Consider the following 14,786-nt stretch of genomic DNA (forward strand, 5'->3'; position numbering starts at 1 on the left):
TTGTTGTTAAAATTCTGATGCACTGTCTTTCTCATATTCTTGATTTCCATTTCTACCACCTTTTCAAAATCTCTAAATTTTTATCAATTTGGGCCAAGCTAGGTGTAAAAGTGGACTTAGGTTTAAAGCCTGACGCATTAGGCGGTGGTAGAATAATAATGCTCTACATCCCACTCAGACGGTATTCCGTAGTAAGCAGGGCTTGGAGACGGCCCTCATTGCTGTGATGGAAGAGGCGAGGAAAATTGTGGATACCGGAGGCTGCGCTGCGATTATTCTATTAGATCTCAGCGCAGCCTTTGATATGGTAAATCACCGCATTTTGATCCAAAGACTGAGGGATGTGGGAGTGGCGGGGACTGCTCTCAAGTGGCTGCAGTCTTTTCTCACTGATAGATCCTTCATGGTCTTTGAAGAGGAGGCTCTTTCACAACAGACCCCCTTACAGTATGGTGTCCCCCAGGGATCCTATTTCAGCCCCACAATGTTCACCATCTATATGCGGCCCCTGGCAGACATTGTGCTTCCTTGGGGGGTCCAGCTGGTCACGTATGCTGACGATACCCAGCTGGTGGTGTCGCTCAGCAAAAGTGGCACGAGTGATAAGAATCTTACCTCGTGTCTGACCAAAGTAGCCAAGTGGATGATTCTTTCCTTCCTCAAATTGAATGGATCCAAAACGGAAATCATGTTACTTGGACATACAGCCCCCCCGAACTTAGACCCGTGGTGGCCTAGTTGTTTCGGCACACCCCCTTTGCCCAAGTAACAAATCAAGAGTTTGGGTGTATGGCTGGACTCCAATCTTAGTCTCTCTGTACAATCACGCAAAGTGGCCGCTACTTGCTATGGCCTAATCAGACTGATTAGGAAGATTCTGCCACTCCTTCCTTTTGATGCTAGGCGGCTGCTGGTGCAGGCCCTCATTCTGTCAAGGCTTGATTACGCCAATGCGGTCTACTTGGGTGCTCCTCAGGGGACTATCAATGTTTTACAAATGGTTCAGAATTGTGCTGCCCGACTTCTGATGAATGTCCAGAGGCAGGCCTCTGCTAGGTCGGCCCTTTGTCAGCTGCACTGGCTTCCAGTGCAACAAAGAATTTGGTTTAAGGCCATGTGCACTGTGCATAAGTCGATCACCGGTAATGGCCCCCCGGTGATCATGCCTATGCTGCAACCCTATCAGGCTCCTAGGACACTTAGATCTAATAACAAAAATCTTTTGACGGTTCCCAGGATTCGTCTGGCACGCACGGGTGTCCGACGTTTCGCCTTTCATGCCGCAAATTTGTGGAATCGGCTCCCAAATCCCATCTCCCTGGAACCTAACCATCTCCTTTTCAGGAAATTGCTGAAGACCTTTCTCTTTCCTTGAGTATTGGTATGTTCTCCTGTCCTAAATGCGCTGGGATGCTCTAGGGTAGCCATGCGCAATAGAAATTTGTATTCATTCATTCATTGATTCATATGTTCTGTCTTCAAAGAACCTATTCAAATGTATTTTTCTAAAAAAGTTTCTGAGATCACTTTCTAATTCAAACATGTTTTGTTCAGTTGTGGGGGCAAAGCTAAACCCTCTCTGTACCACCTCTTGTTCTTCCTTATTTAGTGTTCTTTGGGATAAATTTATTATGGGAAGTTCTTTCATCTCCAATACTATTTGTTCCTCATGGCTAGGTATTCCTGTCTTCCATTCTGAGGTTCATGGTTCCGCATGGGTTCCTGTCGGTTGTAACCTCTGAAACCCCGCTGTCCTCGAGTTTTGCGTCTCCCTAAAAAAGGCTCACGCTCCAATGACGGACCTCCCCTGTTTCCCTGCGCTCCTCCCTGATCCTCATCGATACTGGAGCCAGAGGTCTCCGCGAAGGTTATACGTTTATTGCCTCCTCTGGAGTACAGTAGTCTCAGAAATTGAGGTTTCTCCCACCTCTGTTCTCTCTTATTTTCAAAGTAATCTCTTTTGACATATGGGTAGACCCACTCCACACTATACCTTTCTACATCCTTCTTAAATTTCTTAATTTTTTTGTTTGTTGAATATTCCTTGTAGCTTTCTGTTTCTGCCTCCAACTCCTCTATTTTTTTCTTGGCATCTTATAGTCCTGGATTTCGTTTTAGATGTGTTTCTAGACCCTCTTTCTCTAGTTTCTCTACTTCTATTAGTTCTTGAGCTGTCTCTATAATGAGAATCAGCCAATCACGGCTGCACCGGCTGGCTTTATGCGTCCATGTTTCGATAAATTTAAGATTTTCTACAAATAGCCCAGGTTCGTTTCTTACTTGCAAACCCATTGGGTTTACGCCTGCCTTTAAATAGTCTATTAAAAATTCGGCGTGTAGTTCTGTCCGTATTTTTTGTTTCTTTTTGAGATTTAAAATCTTCACTAGTTGTTCGTGGCTTGTATTATTAAGCCCTTTTGAATTCCCACTAACTGGATTCTGGTTTATTAGTCTGTTGAACTGATCTTCAGAGAATCCAAACGTTTTTAATGTATCCATGTTGATAGGGAACAATGGTTCATGTGCTATCTGAACACAGTGGAGAAAGGTATCAATTCCAGGGAAGACTGGTCAGAATTATACAGACCTAGACTGAAGGGGTAATAATCAATCAATAAATAACTCTCTTAAGGAAAAGAGGTCCACTACACATTAGAAAAAATGAGAAGAAAATAGTCAAATATATCATGCAATACTAGAAGGGCCGAGCCTGATATACTGTAAAGTTTACTGATACAATGGTGTTTGTGCCCAGGTTTTATGAAGTAGTTGTGAATCATTGCTAATGAGTTCGCCAATTAAAATAGAGGAAGCTAAAGTCAAGAGGAATAGTGGGTATGTGACATAGGATCGGACACCCTACCGGAATCACCATGGTCCGCATGGTATGACTCCTTACACAAGGAAGTAGGGAGCAACAATAGGTTTTTTCGTAATAGTGGTTTTTCCAAGATGCAGTCACCATACTTGATGTTAAGTAGGGACAGAGTTTAACGTAGTCCATTATACCTTTAGAGAAATCTTAAATAAACGAGGAGAGAATACTTAAGGTATAAATTTATAGGTTAATGCATACTAGCACTTCTATCGGGTGGTGCATAAAAAGTGGGATTGAAGTGCAATATATAAGGCCAACTGAAGACAGATTGTGCACATAGTTATTATTGCACCATGAACAGTGTCACCATGGGAACGGGAACAATAAAGTTGGATTGGAATTTACGATGCAACACCACATGACTCCATAAAGCTATCATAAGAAAGTATTTAGATCAGAGCAACAAGGCAAAGATCACGTGAGAGCATTAGCCAATAGGAATAACGATACTATGAGATCGGATAAACAAACTAGAAATGAGCGCCTGCATAGAATAGAGAGGCGGGGACTGTGTGAAAATGGCAACCAATCAGTTAACGTTTCACGTAAGTTAAAAACAAGGCAAATATTCGAGTATTTGGCTGATTTTTTCGTGACCCGACACTCGGACGTTTGAGACAATATTGTCATTCTTAAGTTAAGGCGGCTGCCGACATTTAGCACGGGGGGTACCTATGAGTTAGAAACCCATAATAGTCGAATCTGGAGCAGCCCTTTGATATCTTTCTTTCTGTGGTTTCCTTTGAAGCTGCATGACCCAGAAGAGGGATTTAAAACCCAAGGTCAAACAGCCATGCGGCTACAATACTCGGAATCCACCAAAGTGAAACAGGTGGAATACGAGCGTACGTCAGCCAAAGGTAAAAATAGGAAGTTGTGTATTCGAAGTTGCTAGTAGTGGGTGGATGTGAGAGTTATTGATAGGATATTACACATCTCTCCTAGAGTTGCAAAGCGCTGAATCCACAAATTATACACGTGTGCGACATAGGCAGAGAGCCAGATTTTATTACCATTAATAACAAACAGAGCCTTTGGAACACCTTGGAATATTTTTAAAAACAAGGTGAGACAATTAAAGTGGGATCTAAAGGGCACAGCTCTTATACAGTGATAACTAAGACTCATTAGGGGTCACTTGGCTACATATGAACAAGGGTAGTAATAGAGTTTAACAAAGGATTTGCTCTATGTGCTCTCGTTTTTTGCATTAGAAAAAGCAACATATCACGCCTAAGAAATTTAATAAATGATTGAAGGAGGAATATACAAATCCAGAGAAACAAGGTATTCAATAGCAAACTTTGCCTTTCATTTTTGACTTAACCCAACCAGAATGCAGGCGAAATATAACCATCGCGTGAGGATTATCTCTTTTGAATAACTAATGCGGGGGGATGGTAAAAACCCAGGGCAATAAAAGGGGTTAATTAACATCTCTGTCAAAAGTAAATCATGTCTTTTGAATACTCATTGATATATGTACATATAATGCTAAGAAATTAGGGCACAGGATAGGGTAATGAACCGTTCTGTTAAATTCAACATGTATAAATTTGTTTATTATTTTATATATATATCTTTTTTACTTAGGGAGGAGAGTAACAAAGCAATTGAAATTATACAGAGAAAGAAAAATGTGTCTTGACAAAGATAGTGTGATAAGCTGGAAGCCATCGAAACGCGTTGACACTGTTTAGAGTACAATCTAAAGGACAGACACAAACGTGTTAAATACAGATTGAATCATTGTATTACCCATAGTGTCTTTGAATCTGATTTGATGTACATTTTTATTTGACAAGTATTGTGTCTTACATCTGTGTCTGTCTCGATTATGCTGGTCATAATTGCTATGTGTTAGTAATCACTTTTCATGTGAATTATATGTTTTTAATGGATCAAGTAAGGATTTGTTTTATTTTGTTGTAATTATGCAGCCGTAGGCGGTTTTTATCTTGTATACAATGAAATTTGTACAAAACATTTTTAACATTAAAGTGCTATTGTAACATATAGAACATAGTATTCAATATTTTAGTGTATTGGTAACCACTGTATTCAAACTATTTTTTGATTGCTGGGTCAAGGGAATCTTGTTTTCTTCTTCATACGTGTTCCACACATTGCCTGTAGTATGTTAGTCACCTCCCCGTGTGTGTATACTTTAATAGCTGACTTCTGTGACGCATACTGCGTGTTTCTTTAGATACTCTACCACTGCATGCCTTACATGTTGTATGCCTGCCATGCTCTATTGTGTTACAGACAGTGCCATCTGTGTGCTATAGTCACCTAAGTAGCGTTGTGATTGATGCGGTGCAGGCACACAGCGCCCCCACCTAATCGGAGGCCCTTTTCTCTATGTAGGCTGCATGCAGCCTACATAGAGAAAAGGGAGTGTGTGCATGACTTTTTTGATCTGCCCCAGGGCCGACCAAAGCAGTCAGGGCCCACAACAGTGGGCTAGCCACTCCCCTCCACCCTCAAACAGGACCTCCCGCCCACAACCAGGCACTTCTGCTTTCTCGCAGTGTGAGAAGCAGAAACATAAAATGGTAGTTTTACCATTTTATGTTTCTGCTTCTCGCACTGTGAGAAAGCAGTGGTGCAACGCCCCCTATGGAGGAGCCGGCACTGATGAAAATATATCAAAATGTCAATAAAGATATATTTTTAAAAAACTACTCTCCTTCAGAGAGAAGGGTCAGTTGAGGGTGGCCATTTCAGGGAAATTGTGGGTCATTGCCTTCCTGGGCAAGCTGCTATGGGGCAATGCCCCCTCAGTGGGAGAACCGGGAAAGGGAATTGTAGAAGGATGGGCGAGAGAATCGGGGCCTAGGGGTAGGATACATCAACCCCTGACTTTGGAGATATTGGATAAAATTATTCAATCACTTACGGAGATGTGCTTGGGGTATAGGGAGGCGTGTTGTTTTTGCCCATCATGACCTGGATCATCTTTGGGACTTTTCGTGTACTGGAGTTACTAGGGGCTAGGGGTAGTAGAGGTTTGGTCTGGGAGGATGTTTTTCAGGGATAATGGGATACATGTTTGATTGTGCAAGTCCAAGACCGACCAAAGGGGAGAAGGGAAAGCTGTGCTCTTGAAGTATTACTCATCGACGGACATTTGTCCAGTCCGCTGGGCGAAGGATTTGGGGCTGGGGTGGAAATTAGGGGGAGGATGTTTAGACGCGATGATGGCAAGCCCTTTACAGCTTTTAAGCTGTTGCCAGTTTTGTTTCTTTTTCAGGTTCTGTTCCTGGTCCCCAGGTGGGAGGAATGAAAACATGGATTGTGGTCCACTCCTTCGTGAATTGGATGGAGCAGAAAGCTAGGGCATGAATTTAGGTTTCTACAAAATATTATACTCTATCAAGTCGGTAGGGAAAGGGAGTATGCAGTGAAAGAAACTCAATCAGTGTCTGAACAATATTTAAATGAGCAGGAAATATCCAGATGTGCTAATTCTTCATTTGGTGGAAAATGACATGGTGGTCCAAAAAGGCATAGCGCTTATTAATATTATGAAAGCAAATCTAAAGGAGATTCACAGCTTAGAGCAGGTTGTTCCAATATGTGGACTAAAATGTATTCCCAGGAGAGTGTGGCACACAGTGGTCAAACCGTCTGTGATAGACATGGCAAGAAAGAAATTAAATAAGATGTGAGGCTTCTGCAGGGACAGAGGGCTAGACAGAAAAGAACATTCTGATCTCTGTTACAAGGATGTTGACATTTTCGGAGGGGACGGTGTGCATCTGTCATTTATGGGGATTCAGCACGGCCTGCACCATGTGAAGTTGGCTTTTGCCAAAGCATTAGGCATTGAGTGAACGTAGACATTTCCCTTAAGCTACGGTGAGGGCTAGGGTTAGAGGGGGCAGTGCATGGAAGGAGGTAAGAGGTTGTCCCCCCTTCCCAGCCTGTCTTTATGTGGTGGTTTGATTTGAAGTTGATATGATTTACAGAAGTTTATTGTTTTTCAGCAGCAGTTCCAGCTGAAGGGGAGTGGGTAGGAAGTTCACGCCTGGACGACATAGGAAGTTCAAGGTTGGGTAGAAAGTTCAATGAGGTTCAAAGGGCAGTTGAAATAGTAAAAAGGGAAACATGTGTTATTAAGGTTTGAAGTTGTTATGAGGGGGGTTAATTTAGGGGTGGGGGTAGTTTATCATAGGTGATTAAAGATATACAGTGAGGTTATAGTTTAGTAAGGCAAAAGACCAAGGTTATGTTGTAATGTGCACCTGTTTCAATTACGTGGCCTTTTTCACACAACCCTGGCGTCAGTCGTCTGCCCCATCTTCCCGAGTTGGGATTTGGGGGGCAGCCGACCACAGAGAGGTCTTGGCCCAGGTTTTTTGGGTAAGTGGTGCAGTCCTTAGGACTGCACAATGGTTTTGGGTTATTTGTGGGCTACGTAGGAAGTCCAACATATATAGGGGGATGCCATTCTATGTGCCAGCCACCATTTTGTGATAGCACTGTAACTGGTTCAGAGGCAGGACCTTTTTTTTCTCTCCCTCCCATCCCTAATCTAAGCCTTTGTGGGGTAGGGGGGGTTATTTTTTGGGGGTTTTCAATTTCTCTTTCCTGATTTGTTTTGTTGGTACAGGTTCACATGGGAAGCTATGTTTGGTTGTCGCTTGATTCAGGAGTATTAATTGTTGTATGAGAAGTTGCCATGATTTACAGAAGTTTATTGTTTGTCAGCGGCAGTTCAGCCTGAAGAGGAACGGGTAGGAATTTCATGCCTGGACGGCATAGGAAGTTCAAGGTTAGGTAGGAAGTTGAATAAGGTTCAAAGAGTAGTTGAGGTAAGAAAAGGGAAGGGATTGTAGAGGTCCCACTTACATGTGATCAGCTCTGAAGCAAGTATGTCATTGAGTTTTGAAGTTGTTATGGGGGATTGGTTATTTTAGGGGTGGGGGTAGCTTCTCATAGGTGATTGAAGATGTATAGTAAAGTTATAGTTTTGCAAGGCAAAAGGCCCAGGTTATGTTGTAATGTGCACATGTTTCAATAAAGCGGCCTTTTTTCACACAACCATGGTGTCAGTGGTCTGTGCTGCCCCCTCTTCCCCAATGTGTAAAATAGCTCATTTGTCGAGTGGATGTTGGGATTACGGTTTCTCCCAAACTGTCAACAATTTACAGAGACATGCTTTTATTAGGAAAATCATTTTTTCAATTTCTTTTCTTTAGTTGCTAAAATTGCCAAACAAAGGTCATTGAGGACGACATTTAAAACTCCTTTACCAAACTGGACAGAGAATCTCCCACAGCCACCTCCTGCCAATGAGCCGAGCTTATACCAAGAGGACGACAAATACAGTGATAAACTGGAGACTGCGTAAGTACCCAAGAAGCAAATGTGCACAATTAGTTTCAAGAGACAAGCTATCAGTAGTGTGCTAGTCAACAGGGATCTCCTTTCGACACAATGCAGATGGCAAAAGGTCTGAGGGAAATCTTTCATTATAATTATTGTGATATGGATCATTGCCGCCTTTGCCATGGTGATGAAAACAGAAGCCTCTGGCCTCACTTGGTATGTATAGAGGTAGGTTGTTAAGCCAATTGTACAGGGGGATTTGTGTTTACCATCTGCTGATATTTACACCTGCGCGCTTGATCTGTTACTAAATTGGACTTTCATTCTTTCATTCCTTAGCAGAGGAACTTAATTATTTTGTAATGGGGAAAAAAGTCTCTTCCAAGTGATAACTTCGAATAGGAAATATTTACATCACACAGTAAATTTCTTAGTCTGGGCAATGGTATTTACCGGGCGTGGTAAATACCTCACCTCCATGAGGCCCACTTGTAATGAAGGCTGGTGTGTCTTGAATTATCAGCATAGTTTACATCTGAAGATTTATAAATAAACACAATTGAAAATGAAAGATCTATACACTAAGGCCCTGATTAAAAGTGCCACGGAGCGGGTTGTATTACCTGTTAAAAACGGCATCCCAGAATTCAGAATGTAATGGTTGTGCTAAAAATGCACCTCTTTCGAATTTTGCTTTTCAAAATTATAAAAACATACCTATTATGTTACTTTACTTGCATATTCTTCCAGTATATAGCAGGGGGTTTGAGATACCGATATGTGCTTGGTTAAAATTGGTAGGGTGCAGAAATTATTGTACCTGGCTCCAGAACAAAATAGTTTCTCCGGGGATCAGATTTTCTGACTATGTCTTAATCAGGACCTTATTGTTAAAGCTAAATAAATAATTCATTCAATGTCACATTGAAATGTTCTCGTATATCATGGAAATGAAGGAATTGAACAAGTAAAATGTTAAGTATTGAAGAAAACCGAAAAAAGTTAAATGAACCATGACACAGCTGTGATTAGTTATTTTCTATGAGCTTTTGTCACAAGATTGAACCATGATAGGAAATGCTTATCAATTAATGAGCCAACAACATATCTTTGTCAATGAAGCTTTGATGTATGCACATAGTGCACCATGACCACTAATCTAGAGTGATGATAAACTATTGCATATTGCACTCCTTCGCCCATGTTTGTAGGTCTGACTCAGAAAGGTGGTGTCCTCCACTGCCAGAATGGACCCACCTGATGGAAAATATTCAGGAGGAGGACAGTCCACCCCTTCCTTCACCACCTGTCGGGGCATCATCACCTGCCAATTCTTATGGGAAGCAATCAACAGCAACACTTATAACTTCTCCTCGTGAGGAGATACAGGCATCTGAGGCGATCCAGATGCTTCACCAATTTGATATTCCGTTCGTCCCAAGGTAGAATTTTCTTCTCGTTTTGACCCATTGTATGGTTAAAAGTTTCATTGTTTTTTAAAGAGACAAAAGAGGATCAAAAAGATAGATTTGTATTCATACCTGTCTGTAGCAGTAAAACTGCTGAAGGATATAGCAACAACAATTCTGTTATGATTTAATTGAGTTTTACATTTTGCTGATAATGTTCATGTAGGAAATAAAATCTCTGATGGAGCAAGTCATAAAGCATACCGAGACACTTGTGTGCTGAAAGAGCAGGTGGAAGGATCTTCTCTTTTATGAATATGAAAAAGGGTTCCACAGGTTGCCTAGATCTTCTCATACATCAGGATCTCATATCTTGATGAAGTGTGGTTGAGCAAGAGGTTTCTGGTAGCACAGAGATTTCTGAGTTGTGGTGTGGTACATTTAGTTGCACAAGTTAGGGATTTAGCCCCAGTGACGCATTTTCAGGATTGGGATTGTCACAACCGGTGTGTTGAGACTAGCCAGTAGTATTGTTAATCAGGTAACCTGTCAATGCACTGGCATAGTTTCACTTTTGCAAGACTCCCCTGCACAACAAAAGAATATTAAATTGGTGGCGTGTTAATGCTAATTGTTGTTGGTTAAGTAACATGTAATGCTATACAAAGGGCTACCTTGCATGGCCCTGCATAGCTTGGTTAGTCTGGAGTAATGCAAAGCAGTGCAAGTCCCTGCCTTGAGTTCCCCTGCCCCGGGGAGACTCCCATGGGTGGAGCATGGGTATTCCCATGCATCCACCCATGGATTCTGAAACATTCCCAGATTTATCAATATTGGTAGTCCTGCGAATGTCTCAGAATGCTAAGCCTTCCCAGGGGAGGCGTGACAAGGAGAAATATCTCTTTGAGGAATGTGTGGCTGTAGATACACATGATTTGCATGCTCTTGCCATCTAATGTTGGGTCGAGATGTATGCAAGTTGTTTTTCTTCAAAGAAGTCTTTCGAGTCACGAGCTAAAGTGACACTTCCTCTTGGTAATAGTGCACATGAGCATCAACTCCATTGTTAGATTGTTTTCTGTTCGCCTCCGGGTTTGGGCGTGTATTACTGCCTTCCGGTTCGAGACAGTTTTTGGGATCCTTTCCTTACATAATCCACTCTACCCTCATCTGTATTGTTTTGCATTTTCCTTCCTCGTATATCAAAGTCCTGAAGGCTCTCATTCATCAGGTCGGCACGTTCTTATTTGGGCCTTTGGACCTGCCTATTTGAGCTACATTTACTCTCACTTGACTCCATCGATGATACTCTGCTGAGGTAACTGCCTTCATTTCGATTCTTCCGCCAGTGCTATTCAAAGTACCCAAAGACTGACCTTCACATGGTCTGCAATCTGTGCTTATTTCCAGTGCACAGAGAAGAAAATTGTGAGGCTTGTTAGATGTTTCGATCAAAAAAGAGGTTGCAGAACCGTCTGGCAAGACACAGAGAAATGCAGAGACATGAAATAGAGCACATGCCCAATATCTTCTGACTGGTATATATTGAACATGAAGAGGAAAAACGCGATGCCTCTGGGCTGAAGAAGAGGGACATTTTTTGGTTAGAGATTCGAACTACCAATTGGAGATTGATTTGGAATCCCACGACCTGGTGCCAGGTCAAGATGCCATGAGTACTCAAACTCCTCCCCTGTCCACACTACAACTATCAGTTTCCACCGAACAAAAGGCTTCTAGGCCGCCACTACCATCAGAGCATGGTCTGAACCGAGATTCAGTCTCATCTGCCCCGCCCTCGGCACTGACAGCAAGTATAAAGCCTTCCTGTGCTGCACAGAGCCAAAATTCCACCTCTTTGGCTCCAACCACTCCGGGTCTGAAAATTAAAAGTCGTTCGGCTCCGAAATCTTATGTACCAAAATCAAAATCGCCTCCAACTATACTCACAGAGACTATTTTGGAAACATTGCAAGAGAGACTTGATCTGAAACAAAAACGGATCCATATTCATCTGGCTACTGGCCGCGTTATTACAAAGACTGTGCCAGTGCCTTTTGCTACAAGGCAAACTTCTATTCAAGAAGTCCGTGATTTGCCACTACCTATGAAGAAAAAGAACTAGGACAAGACTACCAGTCTTCAGCACCCTACTTCTCGATCTCAAATACCACCACCTCAACGTTCTGTATCTCACTCACCGCAGAATCCTAAAATATTACAGCTCAGGGATCTCCAAAGATAGACCCAGATGGTGGGGATGATGACACTTATGGTGAACCACCACCACCGGACCCATGGGCGGATTATGACATAGGCCCCACAGGGGATGCAGATCCAGATTTATACTCTGCCAAGCCCTCTCCTCCTGATGATACTACATCATATCAAGAGCTTATTGCTAGGGCAGCTGCATACCATGGGTTACACTACATAAAGAATTAATGGAGGATTTATGTTTTGTTTGAGACATTGTGCACCATACACAGGGCATCTCAATCTCTTCTAATGCTTAAAGGTATGATGCACCATGGAGACAATATCTTTAAGGGATCCTGCATGGGCTAATCATTGTCAAATTGCAAACACACAGATTATTAGCTAGATTAGACAGAGCTCACTGGGATGAGATGGAAGAACTCCTCCAGTATACCCTGGAAAAACATTAAAAAAGAGAGAAAGTACTGGTTCAGGAAGGGAAGTTAATTTCTAACTCTTTCATTAGATCCACGCTGAACCTGTAGAGACTGCCGCCAGAGACACCGATACAAGTGTCCTCCTCCACAGGCATGTCTGGCTGCCTACCTCAGGATTTAACCTAGAAGTCCAGGAAACGTTACTTAATGTCCCATTTAATAAAGATCATCTCTTCGGCCCAACAGTTTATGAGGGCTTAGAAAAAAGACACTGAGGTTGCCAAATCCATGGGAGCACTTCAAACACCAACTCCTTGGTGCTCCTTTTGTCACTCTTCTTACAGACAGGTTAAAAAATGACATCTACAGATGTCTCTGAAATCCTCCTACAGATCACAAATTCACACCTCTCCATATAGTGGGTATTTTAGAGGCATCTACAGAGGTAGTGGCAAGAATACAGCAACTGTTAATGCCCCATCGGTAACAAACATTGACTTACTTTTCCTTCCCCTGATCATTTTACACGTGTTGGGGGTCGTTTGCAGCAGTTTTTCCCCAGCTGGCAGTCCATAACATTGCACCAGCGGATGTTGGACATTATCAAACATGGTTATTGCCTGGAACTCATCAACACTCTTCCCAATATTCCACCACACACCCACAGACTCTCTTCGGAACATCATCAACTGCCCAAACTAGAAGTGCAACCTCCCTTACTAAAAGGAGCTATAGAGCAAGTTCTTCCACAACATCTAGAATCAGGGGTCTAGTCCCTGTACTTTTTAAAATTCACGGCCTCTAAATCACTATATATTATCAGAGCACTTCCATATGGTCACTCTTCAACAGGTGCTTCCACTTCTCCAGCAAGGTGACCTCATGTCAGCACTAGACTTAAAGGACGCTTACTTTCGCATCCCCATTCACCCAGCACATTGCAAATACCTCCGGTTTATGATGGCAGGAAACCTTACCAATTCAAGGTCCTTCCATTCGAAGTAACCACTGCATGTTTACCAAATGCTCAGCAGTGGCAGCACTGCATTTACCCAGACAAAACATTCATGTATTTCTTTATCTAGATTGCTGATCAAAGCACGTGCATACCTTCTGTGTCCTCAACACACTCCGATTCCCATAAACCTTGTGTATCAAGTGGGACTCACTATCAGTGTCCAAAAGTCCCATCTTCAGCCTTCAAAGCTCCCGCTAGATCTAGGGGCTGTGCTCAACACTCAATCAGGTTTAGCCTATCCAAATGCAGCCAGAATTCACAATTTTCAAACACTGCTACCACAATTTCAAGCCAATCAATACTTAACAGTCAAAACATTCATGTGTCTTCTGGGAATGATGGCATCATGCATTGCCATATTACTTCATGCAAGACTGAACATGCATCCTCTACAAGAATGTTTAGCATATCAGTGGACTAAGTCACATGGTCAACTGGAAAATGTAGTGTTGGTAGACAGCCATACTCAACACTCTGCAGTGGTGGAACGCACAAAACTTACTTAAAGAGTGGCAGTATATCAACCCTGTTCCACAAATCGTGCTAAAAGCAGACGCATCCCTCACAGGGTGGGGTGCTCACTAACATGAGCTAACAGTTCACAGTCTCTGGGACACCAAACAACAGAATCGCCATATCAACTACCTAGAGCTTCAAGCTGTTCACCTAGCATTTAAAGCATTTCTACCTCACCTGATCAGCAAGGTTGTCTTAGTCCAGGCGGACAACATGACAACCATGTACTGCATTCAAATGTGGGAGGGACACACTCTCTACAGTCATCATGCCTCTCTCAGACCATTTGACATTGGGCAATACATGACAAATCCATCTGCTACCAGAACATCTGGCAGGCACAGACAACCATTTTGCAGAACTCAGCAGGATACAGCAACAAGTTCACAAATGGGAACTTTACCCTTAAGTGCTTGTCCCATACTTCCACAAATGGGATTTTTCACAAATAGACGTCTTTGCAACTCCACATTATGCAGAATTCCCACACTTCACCTCCAGGTTCACTTCACCTCCAGGGGCTCGTACAACTTGGTTCACAGCACTGCTCGAACTCTCAGTAGACTGGCTCAGAACCATGGCAAAATAAGACATCCAAACCCAAAGGTATAAAACCTGGTGATTTAGCTCCTGAGGTCATAGAATACAGGTACCTAAATTTGCCAAAAGAATGTATGACAGTTCTCAAGAAAGCATGTAAGCCTACCACTTGAGCTTCTTATGCAGCTAAGTGGAAAAGATGAGTATTTTACTGTCATAACCAAAATGTTGATCCATTCAATTCATCGGTACAAAACATTTTTTTTTATGTTTTGCATTTACAACAATTCAGCCTTGCTTATACTTCCATATGCTTACATCTTGCACCAGTAGCTGCCTATCTACAAATTAGGCAACACTTATTGGTCAAAGTGCTAGGGATTAAAGCCTTCATGGGAGGCCTTAAAAAAGTCATACCATCCAGAGTCCCACCTTCACCTGTTTGTAATCTC

The 14,786-nt window shown here is 42.4% G+C and overlaps 1 protein-coding gene across 1 annotated transcript in view; it reads left to right on the forward strand.

The window, feature by feature from the left end:
- The window catches only part of LOC147732751 (roundabout homolog 2-like), a 1,033,034-nt gene that overhangs the window by 949,088 nt on the left and 69,160 nt on the right, over positions 1-14,786 (forward strand). The window contains exons 22-23 of the mRNA XM_086957318.1: positions 8,086-8,233; positions 9,427-9,657. Of these exons, the coding sequence (XP_086813444.1) occupies positions 8,086-8,233; positions 9,427-9,657 (379 nt within the window). The remainder of the gene's footprint in view (positions 1-8,085; positions 8,234-9,426; positions 9,658-14,786) is intronic.

This window comes from Lissotriton vulgaris, chromosome 2_1 (genome assembly GCF_964263255.1).
Source record: "Lissotriton vulgaris chromosome 2_1, aLisVul1.2, whole genome shotgun sequence".
NCBI classification, from domain to species: domain Eukaryota; kingdom Metazoa; phylum Chordata; class Amphibia; order Caudata; family Salamandridae; genus Lissotriton; species Lissotriton vulgaris.